Genomic DNA, 24,997 nt, shown 5'->3' with positions numbered 1-24,997 from the left:
CTGGAGAGGATGTGGAGAAACAGGAACGCTTTTACACTGTTGGTGGGAGTGTAAATTAGTTCAACCATTGTGGAAGGCAGTGTGGTGATTCCTTAAGGATCTAGAACTAGAAATACCATTTGACCCAGCCATCCCGTTACTGGGTATATACCCAAAGGAATATAAATCATGCTACTATAAAGACATGCACACGTATGTTTATTGTGGCACTATTCACAATAGCAAAGACTTGGAACCAACCCAAATGTCCATCAGTAACAGACTGGATAAAGAAAATATGGCACATATACACCATGGAATACTATGCAGCCAAAAAAAGGATGAGTTCATGTCCTTTGCAGGGACATGGATGAAGCTGAAAATCATCATTCTCAGCAAAATATCACAAGGACAGAAAACCAAACACTGCATGTTCTCACTCATAAGTGGGAGTTGAACAATGAGAATACATGGACACAGGGAGGGGAATATCACACACTGGGGCCTGTTGGGGGGTGGGGGGCTGGGGAAGGGATAGTGTTAGGAGAAATACCTAAGGTAAATGACGAGTTGATGGGTACAGCAAACCAACATGGCACATGTACACCTATGTAACAAACCCGCACATTGTGCACATGTACCCTAGAACTTAAAGTATAATAACAAATAAAAAATAATAATAATAAAATGTCTGAAGAGGAGAACTAGAAACAATCTAATTAGAAATAAAATGATTTTCTGTGAGGTGAAGTCCACAGGCTTAAAATCAAGGTCATTTTTTAGTTTTTGGTTTAACCTCATTCTTTCATTAAAAAGGGTTTCTTCTTTTCTTTCTATTTTTAAACCTTCAGACTTTTCGTTCTTTCATCTTCCCTTTTCTCCTTCCTTCCTTCCTTCTTTTTTATACATTTTAAAATCTTGTCTTTCTACCTTTTCTCACTGTTTTGGTTATAAAAGAATATCACAAAGGCAAATGACAAACTGGGAAACCACTTGCAACATATATTTGAAAGATTAATAACCTTAATATACAAAGAGTTCTTATAAATCAGTAAGAAAAAGATGAAATAAAAATGTACAAGGGTTATGATCAGCAATTTTGTATAAGAAATTTAGATAAACAACTGGAAAAATGTTAAACCATATTAGTAATGAAATAAATGAATGTTGTTACCCATTAATTACCTTTTTTTCATGTATAAAAGTGCTAACATCAAAACAGTAGGATGTAACCCACTGGGAAATGTAGGAAAAAAATAAACTCTCATGTACCACTCATGGGAATGTAAACTCAGGTTGCTTAATGCTAGGCTCGGGCATTTATATTTCTGTCCCTGTGGATGGTAATCCCTGTAAGTTGTATAGTACCTGACATTCAACTGCAGTGCTGCAAACACAGTGAACAATTTGACAATTACTAGCAAAAGTGTCTTGGTTTTGCATATATTTCGAAAAAGTGATTCCACTTTTAGAAAAGTATTTTTAAAAATGAGGATGATGCCAATATTTAACTACAAAGATGATTTTTAAAAATTATCATTTATAAGCAAATAGAGAAATAATTTACAGAAATAATTCCTAAGTTAAGTAGTATGGTTTTGAGTAAACTTTGGGTCTATTAAAATTAAGTTATGGAAGAATTCATAATGATGTGAAAAATATGTTCATGATTTATGTTAAATGACATATAGCAAGTTATAAGACTAATTTCTGGCTGTTTGCATTTTCCATTTCTAAAAATCAGAAGGATAAGCAACAAAATGTAATTCATCTCCAGATTATAGGACAGAAAATAGTTTGTATTTTTTTCTTTTTGTTTATCTGTTTTTCACTATAAACCTGTCTTACTTCTGTGATAAGAAGTTTTATATATTTTTCAAAGATGATCACAAAAGTTGAACTACTTAGTTTTAAAATTGTAATAAGAAATAAACATGGATATTTAAAAATTTATGATGCTTGGTGTACATATCTAGTGAATTTTCATTTATATTACTATTCCTTATATTTGGAATTGGTCCATTAGTATGTTTGCATATGACAAAACTGAAGCAGAAAAAGGTTAAACAACATGCGCAAAGCCACACAGTGTTAAGGTGGCTGTGACAAGATCAGAGACCATTTCTTACAATAACAAGCTTAGCATTTCTTCCCCTTTACCATAGATGCTTTTGTCTCTGTTGACGTCATTATTAGACAATGGCTACCTTTCTCAGGAATTCACCACCCCCTCTTCAAGCTTCTATCTTCCAATCATTATTCTGACATAGTAAGAGGAAAGAAAACCTTAGCAGCTCATGACACCATGTGCTTCATTATTATTCTTGGAAAACTGATGACCAGAGAGGAGATGAGAAGAAGAAGGAAAGAGGACATGTGGATATACCATATGATGGAGGAACTCTAGGTTTTCAGGAGCTCTAGCCCTACTAATGCAAATGGATAATATGTGGCTTTTTCAGCAGACAAGTAGCTTCAAACAACTGTCCATGTTTTCAGGACTGCTAAGGGAAGAAGCATTACACAGCAGAAAGGATTTGAGCTCAGACATACCCAACTATGTGACTTTGGCCAATTTACTGACTTTTCTTTAGCCTTTGTTCACTACTATCTCAATAAAAGCAGATGATGAATCCATGGCATGGGTGTTGTTGAAAGGCCAGTCTCTCAAGTCGTGAATTGAGTTAATCCTTCTCAAATACAGAATCTATCCTATTTCTCAATCAACGACTTCCTCTTAGGCCCAATTGCATAATACATTGACAAGAGTGTCAAAATTTCTCAGTCAGGTCTTCACAAATTGGATATAAGCATCATACTTTATTTTACAATTTTTCCAATCTGAACTGCCATTCTCCCTCTATGTTGCTTACCCAACACCAGACGTGAAATTCTCTACCCTTGTTCATTCTTTAAAGATCACTGAAAGTGCCACATTCTTCATGAAAACTGTCCCAATCAATCTGGTCCTCATACACATTTGCCTCTGAACTCCTGGGTGCTATGACCATATCAATGTTATACTTGATTATTTGCTAATATTGTTTTCCAACTGTTTTACATGATATGTGCCCTTCAGGACTATTACAAGAACAATATCTTCAATGTAGCAGCCTTGGGAACATAGTAGGCACATAATAAACATTTGACAACTGATAGAAAGATAATGAATGATAATGGATGAGATAAACTTATAAAATCAGTGTAAAGGGATGATGCAGAAGACATAATGTGAGTACTTTCTCTTGTTTGCTTTTAAAGAGCTAAGATTTTTTAAAGTGAAATCCAAGAAAAATTTTAAATACTGCCTGGGTAAAATTTTAAAGTATTGTGCCCATTTGTCAGAGAAGTAATTTTTAATTTTTGAGAACTTTAAATGCTAATTTTATAAATTTTTTTTTTTTTTGAGTTGGAGTCTCGCTCTGTCACCCAGACTGGAGTGCAATGGTGTGATCTCGGCTCACTGCAACCTCCACCTCTCGGGTTCAAGCAATTCTCCTGCCTCAACATCTTGAGTAGCTGGGACTACAGGCTCCTGCCACCACGCCTGGCCAATTTTTGTATTTTTAGTAGAGATGGGGTTTCACCATATTGCCAGGCTGGTCTCAAACTCCTGACCTTGTGATCCGCCCACCTCGGCATCCCAAAGTGTTGGGATTGCAGGCGTGAGCCACTGTGACCAGCCAATTTTTGAAAATTTTGCTAAATACGTAAAAAGCAGTGCTATACCCTTGTCTAGCTGTGTCAAAAATACTTAGAGTTTCAAGGAAAAACTGACTTTTTACCTGAAACTTTCGTTAAATATTCTCTCTGTCTTAATCTGTTTTGTGCTGCTACAGACTACCCCAGACTAGGTAATACATAATGAACAGAAATGTATTGTCTCACAGTTTTGGAGACAGAGGAGCCCAATATCAAAGTGCTAGCATCTGGTGAGGGTCTTCCTGCTACATCATCACATGGTGGAAGACATCACAAGGTGGAAGGCAAAGGGCAAGAGGCTGAACTCACCCTTTTATAATGACACCAATCCCTTCCATAAGGCTAGAGCCGTCACGGCCTATCACTCTTAAAGGTCTTACCTCTTAATACTGTTACAATGGCAATTAAATTTCAACAGGAGTTTTGGAGGAGATACACATTCCAACCATAGCAGTTTCAGTCTAGGCTCATGGTATGTTTTTATTTACATTAATAAACACCTACTATATATTTAGAATTTTTCCAGATTCTGAAAGGGCAATGGAATATTAGGAATAATCTCTGTTCTCCACAAACTTATTTTTTAATTGAGGAGACCAAGATAAAAAGGTCAAATAATAATAATAATAATATAAAACCCAACTAAAGCTGCCTTGCAGGAGTGTGTATAATTTAGACAGAAATAAATGGCAGAAATTCATGATTGGGAAAATAAATGAAAGATATATTTATATCAATAAGATTTATTACATGTTTGGAAGACTATAAGGAGGTCAAAATAAGTGAAATGTGGTTGAGAAGTTTCTTGATTTGTTTTGTTTAAAAAATTGTAGGCATGCATTTAAGATATTAAAAATTATTATCAAAATATGAATTTGGAATTTTCTTTATCATGATTATGCAAAGCTACACTTTCCCAGTGCTATCTATATCTAAGAAGGTAAAATACATGTAACCTAAATATGTTCACATACTCAAGTAAAGTGAACTAATAACATGTCTGTCAATATTTGAGAAATAAAATGTATGCGTTTTAGCTAGACATTGAGATATGTCAAATATTCAAGAAGTTCCCGAGATATAATTCTCAAACTTGACTTAAGGTTTTACTTTATCATCTATATGCTTTTATGTTATATATAATACAAAAAGAAAATCTGTATTTAAGGCCACAAAACATCTCCAGTAAAGTTTATAATTTATAAACTTATAATTCCTATGGATTAAGTTTACCTAGTTCTAACTATAAAACACTTGTTATTCATGTTTTATGTCTACTATTTTGCAAGCTCATTTTTAAGGCATTCAAACTTCTTGCAATTTTATAAGGTTTATCATTTTATGTTGTACCAGATAGATACCCCAAATATTAATAGGTCAAATAGCTCATTATTTTACTATTTATATCAAGAACATTGGGAATATTTTAGCTTTTTCCTATTAATTATTTAAACACAGTTTTAAAATTATTTTCATAGACAAATGGAGTTTTTCATCTTAAATAAAATCTTCATTTTATAAATAGGTGTCAAGTTTGGGATGAGCACATGGATATTCTGGAATTAATTTTCCTACCTTATTAGTTTTCCCAGCATTGCTATATATATATGTTAATCACATTTAAGTAAAGTTGACATGTGTATTGTGTATATGTTATATAAATTTCAAAGCTGGAAACAAAATTGACAAATTTAATTGTTTTTATGGTTAAAAAACTAAAGAGATTAGAGCTGGGCATAGTGGTTTACACCTATAATCCCAAAGACTTGGGAAACTGAGGCAGGAGAATTACTTGAGCCCAGGAGTTCAAGACAAGCCTGGGCAACATGGTGAGACCATGTTTCTAAAGAACAAACCAACCAATAAAATCAGCTGGGCATGGTGGAGTGTGCCTGTAGTCTCAGCCACCCAGGAAGTTGAAACAGGAGGATCCCTTGAGCCCCAGAAGTTCGAGGCTGCAGTGAGTTATGATCAGTATGATTGTGTTACTGCACTCCAGTCTAGATGACAGAGTATGACCCTGACTCTGAAAAACAAATTTAAAAAATAGTAGTTGGTAGTTTTTTCAGTCATAGGTGATTTCATTGTGAATGAATCAGTTACTATGCAGATAATGATAAGGGGTTGAAGGTATCTAAAATTAAAACATATTTTGTGAGCTCACAGGGTAAGTTTATCAACCAATGGTCACCAAACTAATGATTAAAAAAATGAAAACTATTAGCCCAAGAAGCAATGAACCTTGCTTAAGGTATATAAAGAAAATAATTAGTGAATTTGTTCTTCATTGTTCTGTATACTAGCCTTTAGTTCCACAGTTTTATTAGATATATAAAACCTATGTAACGATCATATTTTCTGAGATTATTACTCTAGATTCATGGGCAGTAATAGATAAATGATACCAGGAGTGGGGTGGTGCCAGGAGGACCTGGAGAGTAGGGGGCTGGATAGCAGGTGTATGTGGTTAACAAAGGTCAAGATATAGAAATCTGTGGGTACAGAGTGAACGGACACAGTGCAAAACCAGAAGTCTGGACTAGGAGGGTCATGAATCCAGGAAGCCAGAGACCAAGCTGAGGGTACATGTTCCAAATCCAGCTAGATAGTTACTCATGGGTAAAGCATCAGCAGTCGAAACACTGTAAAATAACCCCAATCCAAAGGCAAAGACTGCCGCAATGGCCTGCGTGGTAAGAGTCAGTACCAGTAGACGGAGCCTCTCAACCTCTGCACTATTGCCATTTGAGGCTGAATAATTATCTGTTGGAGGGTTGTGGGGGGTGTTGTACTGTGCATTGTAGAATGCTTAGCAGCATCCCTGGCCTCTAATCACTAGAGGACAGTAACCTCTCCCATCTCTCAGTTGTGAAAAACAAAAATGCCTCAGAATGTCTCCAGGAGGGCAAAATCGCTCCTATTTGAGAATCACTGCAGTAAACAAAGGTTGGTTTTCCCTAAAGGGAGGAGGGGAGAAGGGTTTACCATGATATGTCTCAAGCTTCCAACGTCAAGATTCTTTAATATCATTATAAACTGTATGCTCTTTATTGTTATTATGGGGAAAATTAATATCCTTCAGTTCTCTAGTAGGACTGACTCTAGTAAAAAAAAGAAAAAATGACTTCCACATTCCAGATCGGGAATTGTCTTTTCTTTTCTTTTTTTAATTTTTTACATCTAGTGAAAACTGCACACAATAAATTCTACACACTGAAAAAATACAAGCCTTTTTATGTAAAGAACAAAGAGATTTCTGAGTTGAATCATACAAATATTATTTGCTGTAGGCCATGTAATTGTGCACTGTAACTATAAATTATTTGCAACCAAAGTGTATGATAATTCCATAAGGCTGTCACACTCTACTTTCAAATAATACTTCTGGAAGGAAAAAGTCAAATGTGCTTTACGCCACAGCAAGATATAAAACTATTGAAAAAAAGTTCGATGCTGGTTTCTTTCCCTGGAGTTTCTTAATGCATTTCTACAATGGGCAATATTATGGGCTGAACTGTGCCCTGTGAATTTTTATGTTGAAGGCCTAACCCTCATATCTTAGAATATGACTGTATTTGGAGATAGGACCTTTAAGAGCTAATTAAATTAAAACAAGGTAATTAGAGTGGGTCCGAATCCCATTTGACTGGTATCCTTATACAAAGAGAAAGATACAGCACAAATGACTCAGAGGGAAGGTCATTTGAAAGTACAGGGAGAAGACAGCCATCTACAAGTCAAGGAGCGAGGCCTCTGAAGAAATGAATCTTGCCTCCACTTGGCCTTGGGCTTCTAGCCTCCAGAATAATCAGAAAATGTATTTCTGTGGTTTAAGCCACCTGCTCTGTGGTACTTTGTTTTTGGAGGCCTGGCAAACTAATATAAGCCATTTTCCATCTTCTCCTGTAGATGTGCTATAAAGGCCTTTGGGCTTCTCGTTTACCACTTACCTGCTCATTTGCAGGTAATAGCACCACAATACCTCTATGATGTGAATGGAATTCAATTTTGAGATGAATGATAAAAGTACTAATTTAACTCATATTAGAAGTTTCCATGAAGGTATTTATAGGTACTAGAAGAAAGAGAAGTGTGGCATCTCTGAAAAATGATGGGCAGCAGATGAAATGGGACTTTCCCCAATACTCCAAATGCAGCCTGGAAGTTGATCTCAGCCTTCTCTAAAGATGCTCTGAGAAAACGAACCTATTATCACTTTGGCAATGACAGATGCCATTCTCAATTTTAAAATACAGTTCTGTTGCTTCCTAGCTGAATCCTCGTTTTTCATGCCTAAAACATAGGGTATCATAAATTTGTTTAATATAGTTGCTGCCTTGGCGTCCATTTTTTTCTTTTTTTCCTTTTGGTTTTAAAATCTCTACAATATTTATTTATTTATTTACTTATTTATTTATATTTTTTAGAGATGGGGTCTTGCTTCGTCACCCAGGCTGGAGTTCAGTGGTGCAATCATAGCCAACTGCAGCCTCAAATCCCTGAGCTCAAGTGATTCTCCCACCTCAGCCTCCTGAGTAGCTGGGACTACAGGCATGCACCACCACTCCCAGCTAATTTTTATTTATTTATTTTTTGTACAGACAAGTCCTTGCTATGTTGCCCAGGCTAGCCTGAAACTCCTAGATTCAAGCAATCCTCCTTCTGCAGGTATGAGCCACTGTACCTGGCCAGCATCCATTCTTAGGCCTGACATAAGTTGTTTGAAACCAAGTTATATCCTGTCACCTTTGGCCTGCTTAAACTTCCCTCCCTGTGTAATCGTTTGTGATATGTTCCACTTGTTCCTCATCCAGCTGACCCCAAACCCAATATACTCCACAACTGCTGATCATGGTAAAAATCTAATAGTGTCAGAATCATCGAAGTAAGTTCCTGCTTCCTGAGTGTTTTCTGTAAACTAGCCAATCCACAACCCCCATGGGAAAGCCTAAGCGGTGGTGCCTACGGAACTAATAAAGACAGCCCCCAGGTGCTTGCTCCCTCTTGCTCCCCACTTGCTGGCTGGGCTCTCTGCCACCTCCAGGCTTCCTGTTGGTCTCCTGTGGGCATCCCTCACCTGTCTGGGACCTGTGAGTAATAAATGCCTTCTGTTTTGTGCATTTTAGTTTCACTTCCTCACTGTGTCTCCCCTGACACACATATCTGAACCTAACGTTTCCCCCAACCCTTTTCAAAGCTTTCCTGGAGAGTGGCTATCCTGGCTGATGGCCATTCTCAAGAGAGAGAAACCTTAAGACCAAATTAGAAAAAACCCTAACAATGGAACCACAGCACAAGGTTAATACGGTGCCTCCTTTCTTAGAGTTATCATGAAGATTAGTGATTTACCCATGTAAAGAAATGAACGCTGTGGCTGGCTAATAGAAAGCAATTCAAAAAGGCTTGAATTATTAGTAACCATTATTGTTATGTTATTTAATATATTAATTATGATTATTAACCATTATTATTATTGAACTGTAATAGTAATTATCATTGAACTATTATTATTGAACTGTAGTAGTTATGCATGTGTCATACCTTTAGTATGATCTCTTTGAGTCTTTTATTGCTTTATCATGCATTGTGTCTCAGATTCCCAATTATAAAATTTATAGACATGGGATTAAAGTACCCCAAAACACAGATATTTTGTTTGATTATAAAAATGACTTCTTCTCTAAACTATTATCATTATTGCATTGGGAAAGATTATGAACACTAGTTAGAGATGTTATGAATAATAATGCAGTCTAGGAAAATACATGGCAAGTAGGAAGAAACATATCCTCATTTAAAGATGGTACAGTTATGAATTAAACACAAGTTCAAATTAATGACAGGTAAGGTATATTATCTATATTAGTAGTCACATTCCATTATACATCACCCTTAGTTCATATTGCATATTTAGAATTTTCAAATACCTAATGCTTCAACATTGCAGAAATCACTATTTTTGAGGATTTTGACATTTAGTTTAAAATGTACTTACTATTGTAAATATGGACAGAAAATAATTTCATGAGCACTGTGTGCTTCAAAGCATTGATGTGAGATTGAGGATGATTTTATTATTTCACTTGCTCATGTACTGCAATGCATTTTAAAATTTATGTAAAGTAGCAATTTTTCAAACAATAATTTGTTTGCATAAGTATTAATATATTTTACCCTCCTAAAACTGTCTCATTTTAAAAAAAATTTGCAGTGTGCTTTTTGACTCTGTATCATTGGAAATACCTGCTGATAGAAATATTTGTTTCAATATCAATTAGATCATAATTATGCAATTATTTTTTATCTTATGTTAGTATGGCTTCCCACAGACTTTATTTTAGAATACATGAAAATGAATATGATGTCATTATTTCCAAACATCTCAAGGAGTCTAAAGTTTATAAAATCTTATCAATTATGATGTGATACTGACAAGACATGAGAATATTTGCTTCACACATCATAGCAAGTCACATTTAAAAATATAATTAGCATTTTCTTTTAATAATACTTCAAAATACAGGTACCAATCAGCTCAATATTGTTATAAAGCAAGTCAAAAGGAAAAATGGAGCAAGGACATTGAAACAAAAAAAGTCATCAGATTAAGGCAAGAAAAATTTATTTAATTCAACTTGTCTCAACAACTACTTATTAAATAGCTGTTATGTGCTTCCACTCTGTAAAACACTGAGATGCTTGAAAAAAATGAAGAAAGGTGAAAGAAGGAGAAGGAGGAGCAGGAGAAAGAGAAAGAAGAAGAGAAAAAGATTATAACCACAGTCCTGTTCTTTATCACATGGGAATCTGAGGAATTTACATTATGTTTCAGTTAGAGAAATACTTTAGTTAAAGCCTTAAATTAAATGCACTTAGCAGAGCCACCTTTCAATTATAAAATTAGGGAGAAGAACTTGAAATTACTTAGAAGAACTTAGTCCACTTAGGGCATTAGCAGAGAGCTGACCATCTCTATTGGTTTTTTGGTTTTCTACAGCTGTTCTGGATAGAACACATCCTACTCTGATATATAGGCAAGGCATCCTCTTTATTGTTTGGCTCTGATAGACTGCTTAAGAGGATGAATGTGCATCAGCACCCTTTTTTCACTCCGTCCCACCTGCCAGAGTCACCTGTGATATGACAAACTACTTCAGATGGAGACGGAAACCTCAAAAGAAAGCTCGCTGAAAGGCAAGTACCAACAATGCTCACAGTAGCTTGAAATTTCCTGGAAGCGATTCTTGCCATGGCTAAGGAAAGCACTTTGGACACTGTGACTTTAATGGCACCATAAAAATAACAAGGCATTAAACAAGCCTCAGCCTTAATAGGCTGGAAGAGGGAGAGTGGAGAAAAATATTCAAATTACCCAAATCCAACTAATGGCACATTCAATCGATGTAAATACATTACTCAAGGTTCTCTAATAACCCTGAGGTTTCTCCTATTTTCTAAAAAGAAGTGTGAATGACTGCTATTCTCAGACTGCACTAGAAGTGCTACTATAGGCATTGAAATTTGGAGTGAGAAACTTGGGAAGGAATAGGGATGGAATGCAGAACAGTTTGAATTCTGACTATGAATATAAATGGGCTTACAATTTCCAACAATGGTATTTAACATGGTAGATGCAGGCATGGGGCCTGGCAAACTTACAAGTTGGAAAAGGAATCACAGATCATGCAATTTAAGGCCAGGGGAAGCATCTTTAGAAATCATTTATTAATAATTAGCCCCTCAGTTTTGATGTGAGGCACCGAGAACCAAGAGATGAACTGACTTCCCTAAGACAACACAGTGACCTCTTGGGGCAAGAGTTCCACAGCCTAGATTTTCTGTTACCTTGTTCAGTTCTTAGAAACTATGACACAAGTTGGCAGGATCACCATGTGTAACAGTCCTGAAGATGAAAAACAATAGGAATAGAAGTGATGGCTCCACTTCTTCCATCCTCAATCTGAAAGAAAACAAGAAGTTGCTTTACTCACCTACAGAGAAAAACTCATTCATTTTCTTTTTGTAGATTTTGAAGTCAACTTCTAAGAAGACACAGAAAATGATCCGATCCACCTAGAGGCAAAAGATAAAACACTCAAAGTGAAAAAAAATATGGCAATTGCCCTCCCAGAACATAGTCATAGAACAAAAACAAATGGAAAGGCCTCATACAGATTTTTGGTTCTATACTGCTATCTACATCATAGCATTGAGTGAAGTTCAAGGATGTGTGTAAGAATGTGTGTGTGTGTGTGTGTGTGTACTCTGTATATAAATAAACCTATGGGCTCGTTGGTGGAAAGATGCTATATAAATCAAATAAGAAATAATAAATGACAATAAGCCACTTTGCAGCAAGCTATAAATAAGATCTGAGATTCCGACAGGATACCTAGACTTTATGTCCTATAAAACAGCCACACGAGAGGTATACAGCAGAACGACTATAAAGTATGTCAGTAAACAAAGAGCTCTTTGTCCTACTCTTGCTAGACAAATATATTTATCAAACCCGTTAGTATTTGAACAAGGCCTAAAAAGCTTCCATGCAGCTTAGTTGGCATGAAGCCACTTGCTTTAATTTAACACACTTGGAAATGCAACAGAAATAAAAAGTAAGTAGCTGACAGTGACACAAGGTCGATATAACATTTAATTTTGTAGATATTATTGAATAAGTAAATGCCACCTCAAAAGTAAAATGTGTGCATAGTCCCTTTTTTGTTTTGAGAGAACTTCTGTATGTAAAGAGTTTCTTGGAAACATTCAGAGAGTAATATAGTAAATGGAGAAGAGACACGGAGTATACATAATAGTTCACATATATCTGATTAAATCAGTGATTTAATTTTGTGTCCTGGAAATAAATACCCGTTTAGTTATTTTGTTTTAACAACATAAAAAAATTGAAAATCACTCACTGGCAAGTTGCACAGAACATCAAATGAGGTGTTTCTTGTGGCAGTAGGAAATGGAAGTGGGTGTGCACATGGCAGGACAAGAAAGAAACCCCACGGAAGTCACCCACCTAACCTCCCTGCCCTCCCAACATGTGTGATACAGATCTCACTAGTAAGACAGTTCCCAGTAGAAAAGGAGATCTATAGGGGCAAGAAGTAGGGGCTGGGTTACAAGTAATCACCAGTTTTCTGATGGAAACCCAGAGATTTGGCTCCTTAGTCTCTGCACAAGCCTAGACCTCACTTAGGGTAGACTGCCTCTTGGAAAAATCACTCAGCTTCTAACTTGTAATCATCAAAGACTATGCAGCCCTTATAACTGCCTTCAAAGGATGGATTATAAGGGAAACAGGAAATGGAACAACTAGGGCACAAATAACCACATTTCTTTTTTCTTGTGTTCACTTTCATGTCTGGTGTCCAGTCCTATCTGCCTATCATTAGCATTTTCTATAAATGCTAAACCTGTCATTGTCAACTCATTCTCCAGGTGAACTCTAAATTTAGTTGAATAAATGTAAACTGTGCAATAGTGAATGCTCATCTCCACTCTCTGTATGGCATGTTTATGTCCTGTGGCTAAAGCACAAAATCATAATGTTGAGTGATAGCAACAAGTTGCAAAAGGATACATACTCTCTGATACCATTTCTGCACACTTTTAAAACGTAAAGATACAAGAGTGTAGGGATCTATTCATAAGCACTGTTTAAATAATTAATTGGGAGGCTGAGGTGGCTTAAGCATCCTGGATTCTTACATAATCAAAGCAAAGTGTAAACAGTAAAAGGAAATTTAAGCTTAGCCAGTCATACACTGCCAACTAATCTCTAACTAGGGACTTTCCACTGGAATGATACAAATAAGGCTATTGCTCCACTTTGAGTGATCATATATTTTCTTTGACTTATTTTCATGTCAACTCTACAAAAGCCCTTCATGCCCCTTCAGTGGAGCCCAGAATCACCTGCAATTTGGAGCTGCCCAATTCATGAATCGCTGTCTGCTTAAAAATGTTCCAAAAATTTAAAGTGCCTCAGGAATATCACACATAACTTTTTGAGAATGATGATTTCTGGGGAAGGTGGGGAGGTAAAGGAGGAGGTAAGTAGGGAATTGACTGAAGAGCTAATACTTTATTCCTTTAGAAAGAAAGGGGATTTGAGAAAAACATGGCAAATGGCTAATAGTTGCTAACTATGGGGATAGGTACATGGCTCTCATATTATTATATTTTCTACACTTTTATGTATATTTGAAATACTTCATAATAAAAAATCCTAAAATTAAAAATAAGACTGCGCAGCCTCATTATCCTCCCTCAGAAATAAACGACTCTCAAGCCACATTGAACTACTTGAAATTTCCAAAGATCGTAATTATTCTCACTTCTGTATCTACGATTGTTGACTTTTTCCCCCCAGGCTTTACGTGATCAGAATATTTCTAAAATCAACCAACCCATCAAAAATCAACACAAGAAAATTTAGCTTAATGCAGATCTGAGAAGACCAGGCTGAACAGTGTCATTCCTACACATTTCCCCTATACTTAAAATCATTTAATATAAATTATGAAATTTGTTTAACACTCATGCTTCTTGTGTGAGTGTGTATAAATATGTGCATGAGAGTGTATGAGTGTGTGTTTGTGTGTGGGGGGGTTAATGGCAATGTTATTCTCTGCTAAGTGTACTTTTTTGTGTTTGTTTTTTTGAGATGGAGTCTTGCTCTGCCGCCCAGGTTGGAGTGCAGTGGCGCGATCTCAGCTCACTGCCACCTCCGCCTCCCAGGTTCAAGTGATTCTCTTGCCTCAGTCTCCTGAGTAGCTGGGACTACAGGCGCATGCCACCATGGCCAGCTAATTTTTTGTATTTTTAGTAGAGACAGGGTTTCACCTTGTTAGCCAGGACGGTCTCGATCTCCTGACCTCGTGATCTGCCTGCCTCAGCCATGCAGACCATATACAGACATTTCAAATATTGGAAGGAACTATAATCTGCCTTTTAGCGTTTAGGCTCTGTTGCCATGGAAATGATTTAAGTCCAAAACTCAGCAGCCTAACTTATTTTCCCAGAAAAAAAAAAAAAAGCGGGGGGATGGTGACAGTGAAACACGTTTAGTTTAAATTAATTGAGTGGCCCAATTCCCTGCCCTTACCCTTAGGCATAACACGGAAAATGTCTTGGAAGCAAGGTGAATCCAAGAATTAGTCTTATTCACTAAGTACTTATTATGTATGTATATGTGTATGTATTTATATAAGTGTGCACAAACATATTCTCTGGGGTTATTGTTGAACAAGAGCTCATTTAGTTGACAAGTTCCGTGTTTATGAATGCACCATGGGTACTGATCAGTGCTTGTGGCAGACTGTGTCTTCCAAGATGGCATGCAATCAATGCGCTTTCCATCCCACAGCTCTTCTTACAGTGTAATAATGATACTCCCCTCATTGGGAAATGGGATCTACAGTTATTCCTTGAGCAACACAGGTTTGAGCTGCACAGGTCTACTTATATGTGGATTTTTTTCAGTAAAAGTTAAGCAGATCGTGCCTGCCTCTTCTGCTTCCTCTTCCACTTCCTCCACCTCTACCACCCCTGAGAAAGTATACCTACCCCCCTTCCTCTTCCTCCTCAGCCCACTCAACGGGAAGACAATAAGGATGAAGACCTTTATGATGATCCACTTCCATCTCATGTACAGTAAATATATTTTCTCTTCCTTATGATTTTCTTAATAACATTTTTTTCTCTAACTTACTTTATTGTAAGAATACAGCATATAATACATATAACATAAAAAATATGTGTTAATCAATCTTTTATGTTATCTGTAAGGCTTCTAGTCAATAGTAGGCTATTAGTAGTTAAGTACCTGGGGAGTCAAAAGTTATACGTGGATTTTTCACTGCACTGGGGATAGTCACCACCTACCCTCACATTGTTCAAGGGGCAACTGTAATTCCACCTCCTGAATCTGGGAGGCCTATGACTATGGTAGAAATGATACTATATAACTTCGTAATCCATGAGGTGATACAGTTTCTGCCAGGTCTTCTTGGGAGGCTCGCTCTTGTACCCAACCACCATGCCATGAGGAAGCAGAGAGACAATACGGATCCAACTATCCTCACTGAAAGTAGGTAGACTTTAGATTATTTCAACTACAGGGCTTTGAGCCATCCCAGCTAATGTCACATCAGCAGAAATAGGTCAATCCTGCTAAATGCTGATTTCAAATTCATGAGCTAACCATCAAAATACATAACTAGAAATCTGATATTCTTCCAGCTTCTCCCTGTAACTGTTTTTCCAGAGTCTCTTGTTTTTCCAGCTATGTAGTACTTGACTCCTACTGAAAAGCCCAGACTGAATAAGTAAAACAGAAGTCACAGTGGGTGAGGAGAAAGTCTAACTGTTACATGGCTGAGAGATTGGAAATCTGACTTGTGCAAAGGAAAAAGGGCCCAGGTGCCCCATACTAGCCCCAAATAAATTTCATGAGAACCTATAAGAATGCCTCGCTATTGAGGCCCAGGAGCACGGTTTCATTTTTTTTTTAATGTTAGGCAGTAAAATAATTTTGTGAAATAGTGGTTCTCGAGAGATTGCATTCATTCATTTATTCATCAGATATAAGGTGATCATTTCCAATTTGTTGGGCCTAGCCTATATGCCATTCACTTATAGAAAACATGAGTCCAGAAATCGAGTGATTTTTTTTCCCCAAGGCCCAAGCAATCAATTAAGGCAAAAACTCAGATGTCTTCTTTTTTAGAATTTATTTTTAATTTTTTAAATACATTAGAGATGGAGTCTTGCTATGTTGCCAGGATGGACTCAAATTTCTCGGGTCAAGCAAACCTCTTGAGTGGCTTGGACTATACGAAGATAGTGCATGAACCTCACATCCAGAGATTGTTTGTTTGTTTTTTCTGTGATATCACCTAGAGAGACACATACAGAATTGAGTTTCTAGGCCTGTCATTAGTTCTGTGACATTGGATGAGCCATTATCTCTCCTCACCCTAGTTTTTACATCTTTCTAAAGAAAAGATGGAATGATCTCATCTCTATTGTTTTTTTTTTTCTTTCTATGCCTCTGTTACAGCCTATGTCAAAAGTTAGTTAAGCTGAAGTTACACTTCTCTGAATGGTTCTGAGTTAGGGCAGGCCACAGAGAAATTTCCATGAGATTTGTAGGGCAGAAGTGCAGTCAGAGACTTTGTGCCAGGAAGGTGGGTGCAGGGCTTGGGCAGGTCATGCATGCTGTTGCTTATCACATGGGTGTGGAGAAGCAGCTGGCCCCACAGCTTCTCCAGTTCTTGATGGTTCTTCTGCCACATGTTCTTGGAGCTGGGCTAGGCCCACATGAAGTTCTGCAGCAAGAGCACTGGCTCCTTCGGCAGGACATCACAGCTTTGGGGTTCCAATCTGTGAGAGACAGATACATGGGCCTGTGCATCTCTGTGGATTCCAGTTTTCCCTTGTGACTTTCATTTGTCTTTGTTCTCTCCCGCTTTGCATGCAGCTTTCCTATTGACAACTTCCTCTTTATCATCTGCCCTGCTGACATACTTCTGGCCCTGTTCAGATGGAGAGGCAAGGGACTTCCATAGACATCTTCACCAGCTCCATTCCATGGGCCCCGGCTAGAAGTTTTTCTACTCAGTCAATCATCCCCTTGTGGAATGTTACTTTCCCAGTTTCTCCCACAATTGTATAAGATCTAATCCCTGCAATAAATCCATTAATCCATATCATTCAAGGATTCTGCTTATCTGACTTAACTCCAACTGATGTAATCTTCAGTATCATTTCAGTGAATATTATGTAGAGAAGAGCAATGAAGTACAAAGAATAATAATGTACTTTCTTAGAGGTGTACAACCTGTCAAGGCTTCTCAAATTCCAATTACTTCTTTTTCGATGAACTTTTGTTGGTCCTGGCCCATCTTCTTGGTTAGCTTCCTAAAGTTTCCATCCCCTCTTGTAATTAAAGCAACTTTGCATATTTAAAATAATTTACTCTTTTATGAACAAGCTGTCAATAAACTCAGATGATTCCCTAGTCTAAAATGTAATAGAAAATAATACAAAAAAGCAACATTAACATTTTTAGAACTAACAATCTGACAGTTCACTTTAGGTCTTAAACTGGAACCTCATGAAGTATCAGGTGGCACTCATCTTTGCATCACCAGTGCATAGCATAGGTCCTGACACATAATAGGAACTCTGTAAATATCCACAGAGTATATGTTTAGACAAACAGATTTGACGAAAATGTAGGTATGTGGCAGATAGTTTTCAAGGTTACTTAGTTCTAGAACCAAAAAAATAAAATATTTCGGAGGACTTTCCTTTAAGTTTGCCAGAAGAGCTGAGAACAGAAATATCGAGAAACCTGGATGGTTTTGCAAAGCACTATATAAAAAAGAAAAAGAAAAGCACTATATAAAGGGCATGAGGCATTATTGTCACCAACTGACATCTTATCCAATGATACTATGTTGAGTACAAAGGCTCTTCAGCCCAGTTTTCATATAGATGTTTTCATATAGAGTACTTAATAGTTTCACAGTAGCAACAATGATGCCCTCTAAACTAGGATGTATTAAAAACTAACAGCTTTTTAAAATGAAAAGACAATATCAAGTATTGGCAAAGATATAGACTGACAGGAACTTTCATAGACTGCTTTTGAGAATAAAAATTGGAAAACTCTTTGGAAAATTATTTGGCAGTACATAGTAAATTAGCTGAATATGTACATGTCTTATAACCTAGAAATTTCACTCCTACATAGATACCTAGTAGAATCTACAAATATATTCACCAAAAGACACGCACTAGAATGTTCACAGCAGCACTGTTTGCAATATCTCCAACTTGGAAGCTACTTAAATGTCCATAAATGATAGAATGGATAAATTATGATGTACCCATATAATGGAATATTAAAAAACAATGAGAACAAAAAATTTATAATTATACAAAATAATATAGGCAAATCTCACAAGCATAATATTGTATAACAGAACCCAGAAAAAAAAGAGGACACACTGGATGATTTCATTTTTATAAAGTTCAAAAACCTTATAGAAATAGGCAAAATCATCGATGGAGTTAGAAGTGAATGTAACAATGACGAAGATGGCCGAATAGGAACAGCTCCGGTCTACAGCTCCCAGTGCGAGCAACGCAGAAGACGGGTGATTTCTGCATTTCCATCTGAGGTACCGTGTTCATCTCACTAGGGAGTGCCAGACAGTGGGCGCAGGTCAGTGGGTGAGTGCACTGTGCGCCAGCCGAAGCAGGGGCGAGGCATTGCCTCACTCGGGGAGCGCAAGGGGTCAGGGAGTTCCCCTTCCAGGGGTGACAGACAGCACCTGGAAAATCGGGCCACTCCCACCCGAATACTGTGCTTTTCCGACAGGCTTAGGAAACGGTGCCCCAGGAGAGTATAGCCCGCACCTGGCTCAGAGGGTCCTACGCCCACGGAGTCTCGCTGATTGCTAGCACAGCAGTCTGAGATCAAACAGCAAGTCGGCAGCGAGGCTGGGGGAGGGGCGCCCGCCATTGCCCAGGCTCGCTTAGGTAAACAAAGCAGCCTGGAAGCTTGAACTGGGTGGAGCCCACCACAGCTAAAGGAGGCCTGCCTGCCTCTGTAGGCTCCACCTCTGGGGGCAGGGCACAGACAAACAAAAAGACAGCAGTAACCTCTGCAGACTTAAATGTCCCTGTCTGACAGCTGTGAGGAGAGCAGTGGTTCTCCCAGCATGCAGCTGGAGATCTGAGAACAGGCTGACTGCCTCCTCAAGTGGGTCCCTGACCCCTGACCCCCGAGCAGCCTAACTGGGAGGCACCCCCCAGCAGGGGCAGACTGACACCTCACACGGCCGGCCAGGTACTCCAACAGACCTGCAGCTGAGGGTTCTGTCTGTTAGAAGGAAAACTAACAGAAAGGACATCCACACCAAAAACCCATCTGTACATCAGCATCATCAAAGACCAAAAGTACATAAAACCACAAAGATGGGGAAAAAACAGAGCAGAAAAACTGGAAACTCTAAAAACCAGAGTACCTCTCCTCCTCCAAAGGAACGCAGTTCCTCACCAGCAACGGAACAAAGCTGGACGGAGAATGACTTTGACGAGCTGAGAGAAGAAGGCTTCAGACGATCAAATTACTCCGAGCTACGGGAGGATATTCAATCCAAAGGCAAAGAAGTTGAAAACTTTGAAAAAAATTTAGAAGAATGTATAACTAGAATAACCAATACAGAGAAGTGCTTAAAGGAGCTGATGGAGCTGAAAACCAAGGCTCGAGAACTACGTGAAGAATGCAGAAGCCTCAGGAGCCAATGCGATCAAATGGAAGAAAGGGTATCAGCCCTGGAAGATGAAATGAATGAAATGAAGCGAGAAGGGAAGTTTAGAGAAAAAAGAATGAAAAGAAACGAGCAAAGCCTCCAAGAAATGTGGGACTATGTGAAAAGACCAAATCTACGTCTGATTGGTGTACCTGAAAGTGATGGGGAGAATGGAAACAAGTTGGAAAACACTCTGCAGGATATTATCCAGGAGAACTTCCCCAATCTAGCAAGGCAGGCCAACATTCAGATTCAGGAAATACAGAGAACGCCACAAAGATACTCTTCGAGAAGAGCAACTCCAAGACACATAATTGTCAGATTCACCAAAGTTGAAATGAAGGAAAAAATGTTAAGGGCAGCCAGAGAGAAAGGACGGGTTACCATCAAAGGGAAGCCCATCAGACTAACAGCGGATCTCTCGGCAGAAACCCTACAAGCCAGAAGAGAGTGGGTGCCAATATTCAACATTCTTAAAGAAAAGAATTTTCAACCCAGAATTTCATATCCTGCCAAACTAAGCTTCATAAGTGAAGGAGAAATAAAATACTTTACAGACAAGCAAATGCTGAGAGATTTTGTCACCACCAGGCCTGCCCTAAAAGAGCTCTTGAAGGAAGCGCTAAACATGGAAAGGCACAACCGGTACCAGCCACTGCAAAATCATACCGAAATGTAAAGACCATTGAGACTAGGAAGAGACTGCATCAACTAACGAGCAAAACATCGAGCTAACATCATAATGACAGGATCAAATTCACACATAACAATATTAACTTTAAATGTAAATGGACTAAATGCTCCAATTAAAAGACACAGACTGGCAAATTGGATAAAGACTCAAGACCCATCAGTGTGCTGTATTCAGGAAACCCATCTCATGTGCAGAGACACACATAGGCTCAAAATAAAAGGATGGAGGAAGATCTACCAAGCAAATGGAAAACAAAAAAAGGCAGGGGTTGCAATCCTAGTCTCTGATAAAACAGACTTTAAACCAACAAAGATCAAAAGAGACAAAGAAGGCCATTACATAATGGTAAAGGGATTAATTCAACAAGAAGAGCTAACTATCTTAAATATATATGCACCCAATACAGGAGCACCCAGATTCATAAAGCAAGTCCTGAGTGACCTACAAAGAAACTTAGACTCCCACACATTAATAATGGGAGACTTTAACACCCCACTGTCAACATTAGACAGATCAACGAGACAGAAAGTCAACAAGGATACCCAGGAATTGAACTCAGCTCTGCACCAAGCAGACCTAATAGACATCTACAGAACTCTCCACCCCAAATCAACAGAATATACATTTTTTTCAGCACCACACCACACCTATTCCAAAATTGACCATATCCTTGGAAGTAAAGCTCTCCTCAATAAATGTAAAAGAACAGAAATTGTAACAAACTGTCTCTCAGATCACAGTGCAATCAAGCTAGAACTCTGGATTAAGAATCTCACTCAAAACCGCTCAACTACGTGGAAACTGAACAACCTGCTCCTGAATGACTACTGGGTACATAACGAAATGAAGGCAGAAATAAAGATGTTCTTTGAAACCAACGAGAACCAAGACACAACATACCAGAATCTCTGGGATGCATTCAAAGCAGTGTGTAGAGGGAAATTTATAGCACTAAATGCCCACAAGAGAAAGCAGGAAAGATCCAAAATTGACACCCTAACATCACAATTAAAAGAACTAGAAAAGCAAGAGCAAACACATTCAAAAGCTAGCAGAAGGCAAGAAATAACTAAAATCAGAGCAGAACTGAAGGAAATAGAGACACAAAAAACCCTTCAAAAAATAAATGAATCCAGGAGCTGGTTTTTTGAAAGGATCAACAAAATTGATAGACCGCTAGCAAGATTAATAAAGAAAAAAAGAGAGAAGAATCAAATAGATGCAATAAAAAATGATAAAGGGGATATCACCACCGATCCCACAGAAATACAAACTACCATCAGAGAATATTACAAACACCTCTATGCAAATAAACTAGAAAATCTAGAAGAAATGGATAAATTCCTCAACACATACACCCTCCCAAGACTAAACCAAGAAGAAGTTCAATCTCTGAATAGACCAATAACAGGAGCTGAAATTATGGCAATAATCAATAGCTTACCAACCAAAAAAAGTCCAGGACCAGATGGATTCACAGCCGAATTCTACCAGAGGTACAAGGAGGAGCTGGTACCATTCCTTCTGAAACTATTCCAATCAATAGAAAAAGAGGGAATCCTCCCTAACTCATTTTATGAGGCCAGCATCATCCTGATACCAAAGCCTGGCAGAGACACAACAAAAAAAGAGAATTTTAGACCAATATCCTTGATGAACATTGATGCAAAAATCCTCAATAAAATACTGGCAAACAGAATCCAGCAGCACATCAAAAAGCTTATCCACCATGATCAAGTGGGCTTCATCCCTGGGATGCAAGGCTGGTTCAATATACGCAAATCAATAAATGTAATCCAGCATATAAACAGAACCAAAGACAAAAACCACATGATTATCTCAATAGATGCAGAAAAGGCCTTTGACAAAATTCAACAACCCTTCATGCTAAAAACTCTCAATGAATTAGGAATTGATGGGACGTATCTCAAAATAATAAGAGCTATTTATGACAAACCCACAGCCAATATCATACTGAATGGGCAAAAACTGGAAGCATTCCCTTTGAAAACTGGCACAAGACAGGGATGCCCTCTCTCGCCACTTCTATTCAACATAGTGTTGGAAGTTCTGGCCAGGGCAATTAGGCAGGAGAAGGAAATCAAGGGTATTCAATTAGGAAAAGAGGAAGTCAAATTGTCCCTGTTTGCAGATGACATGATAGTATATCTAGAAAACCCCATTGTCTCAGCCCAAAATCTCCTTAAGCTGATAAGCAACTTCAGCAAAGTCTCAGGATACAAAATCAATGTGCAAAAATCACAAGCATTCTTATACATCAATAACAGACAAACAGAGAGCCAAATCATGAGTGAACTCCCATTCACAATTGCTTCAAAGAGAATAAAATACCTAGGAATCCAACTTACAAGGGATGTGAAAGACCTCTTCAAGGAGAACTACAAACCACTGCTCAAGGAAATAAAAGAGGATACAAACAAATGGAAGAACATTCCATGCTCATGGGTAGGAAGAATCAATATCATGAAAATGGCCATCCTTCCCAAGGTAATTTACAGATTCAATGCCATCCCCATCAAGCTACCAATGACTTTCTTCACAGAATTGGAAAAAACTACTTTAAAGTTCATATGGAGCCAAAAAAGAGCCCGCATCGCCAAGTCAATCCTAAGCCAAAAGAACAAAGCTGGAGGCATCACGCTACCTGACTTCAAACTATACTACGAGGCTACAGTAACCAAAACAGCATGGTACTGGTACCAAAACAGAGATATAGATCAATGGAACAGAACAGAGCCGTCAGAAATAATGCCACATATCTACAACCATCTGATCTTTGACAAACCTGAGAAAAACAAGCAATGGGGAAAGGATTCCCTATTTAATAAATGGTGCTGGGAAAACTGGCTAGCCATATGTAGAAAGCTGAAACTGGATCCCTTCCTTACACCTTATACAAAAATCAATTCAAGATGGATTAAAGACTTAAATGTTAGACCTAAAACCATAAAAACCCTAGAAGAAAACCTAGGCAATACCATTCAGGACATAGGCATGGGCAAGGACTTCATGTCTAAAACACCAAAAGCAATGGCAACAAAAGCCAAAATTGACAAATGGGATCTAATTAAACTAAAGAGCTTCTGCACAGCAAAGGAAACTACCATCAGAGTGAACAGGCAACCTACAAAATGGGAGAAAATTTTCGCAACCTACTCATCTGACAAAGGGCTAATATCCAGAATCTACAATGAACTCCAACAAATTTACAAGAAAAAAACAAACAACCCCATGAAAAAGTGGGCGAAGGACATGAACAGACACTTCTCAAAAGAAGACATTTATGCAGCCAAAAGACACATGAAAAAATGCTCACCATCACCGGCCATCAGAGAAATGCAAATCAAAACCACAATGAGATACCATCTCACACCAGTTAGAATGGCGATCATTAAAAAGTCAGGAAACAACAGGTGCTGGAGAGGATGTGGAGAAATAGGAACACTTTTACACTGTTGGTGGGACTGTAAACTAGTTCAACCCTTGTGGAAGTCAGTGTGGCGATTCCTCAGGGATCTAGAACTAGAAATTCCATTCGACCCAGCCATCCCATTACTGGGTATATACCCAAAGGACTATAAATCACGCTGCTATAAAGACACATGCACACGTATGTTTATTGCCGCATTATTCACAATAGCAAAGACTTGGAACCAACCCAAATGTCCAACAATGATAGACTGGATTAAGAAAATGTGGCACATATACACCATGGAATACTATGCAGCCATAAGAAATGATGAGTTCATGTCCTTTGTAGGGACATGGATGAAATTGGAAATCATCATTCTCAGTAAACTATCGCAAGAACAAAAAACCAAACACCGCATATTCTCACTCATAGGTGGGAATTGAACAATGAGAACACATGGACACAGGAAGGGGAACATCACACTTCGGGGACTGTTGTGGGTTGGGGGGAGGGGGGAGGGATAACATTGGGAGATATGCCTAATGCTAGATGATGAGTTGGTGGGTGCAGTGCACCAGCATGGCAGATGTATACATATGTAACTTACCTGCACATTGGGCACATGTACCATAAAACCTAAAATATAATAATAAAAAAAAATAATAATAATAATAATAAAAATAAAAAAATAATGACCCTGGGGTGGAGGGTTGGTGCAAAGAGACCTAGGGAAATGCCTGGGATCCTGGTTTTTTGATCTGGATGCTGGCTCCCTGGATGTGTTCAGTTTGTGAAAATTCATCAAGCTGTGCACTCAGGAACTGTGTTCTTTTCTGTATGTTATACTTC

General features: G+C 38.1%; 1 protein-coding gene across 9 annotated transcripts in view; it reads right to left on the bottom strand.

Annotated features, from left to right (window-relative positions):
- MACROD2 (mono-ADP ribosylhydrolase 2) overlaps positions 1-24,997 on the bottom strand; it is a 2,107,194-nt gene that overhangs the window by 178,806 nt on the left and 1,903,391 nt on the right. For all 9 annotated transcript variants that reach the window (XM_054542042.2, XM_054542043.2, XM_054542044.2 and 6 more), the window contains one exon: positions 11,673-11,754. In XM_054542042.2, coding sequence (XP_054398017.2) covers positions 11,673-11,754 — 82 coding nt within the window. The remainder of the gene's footprint in view (positions 1-11,672; positions 11,755-24,997) is intronic.

The sequence above is a fragment of the Pongo abelii genome, chromosome 21 (genome assembly GCF_028885655.2).
Source record: "Pongo abelii isolate AG06213 chromosome 21, NHGRI_mPonAbe1-v2.0_pri, whole genome shotgun sequence".
NCBI lineage: Eukaryota > Metazoa > Chordata > Mammalia > Primates > Hominidae > Pongo > Pongo abelii.
Note: the sequence above shows the minus strand (reverse complement) of the source record. Positions and strands in the feature narration are given on the sequence as shown.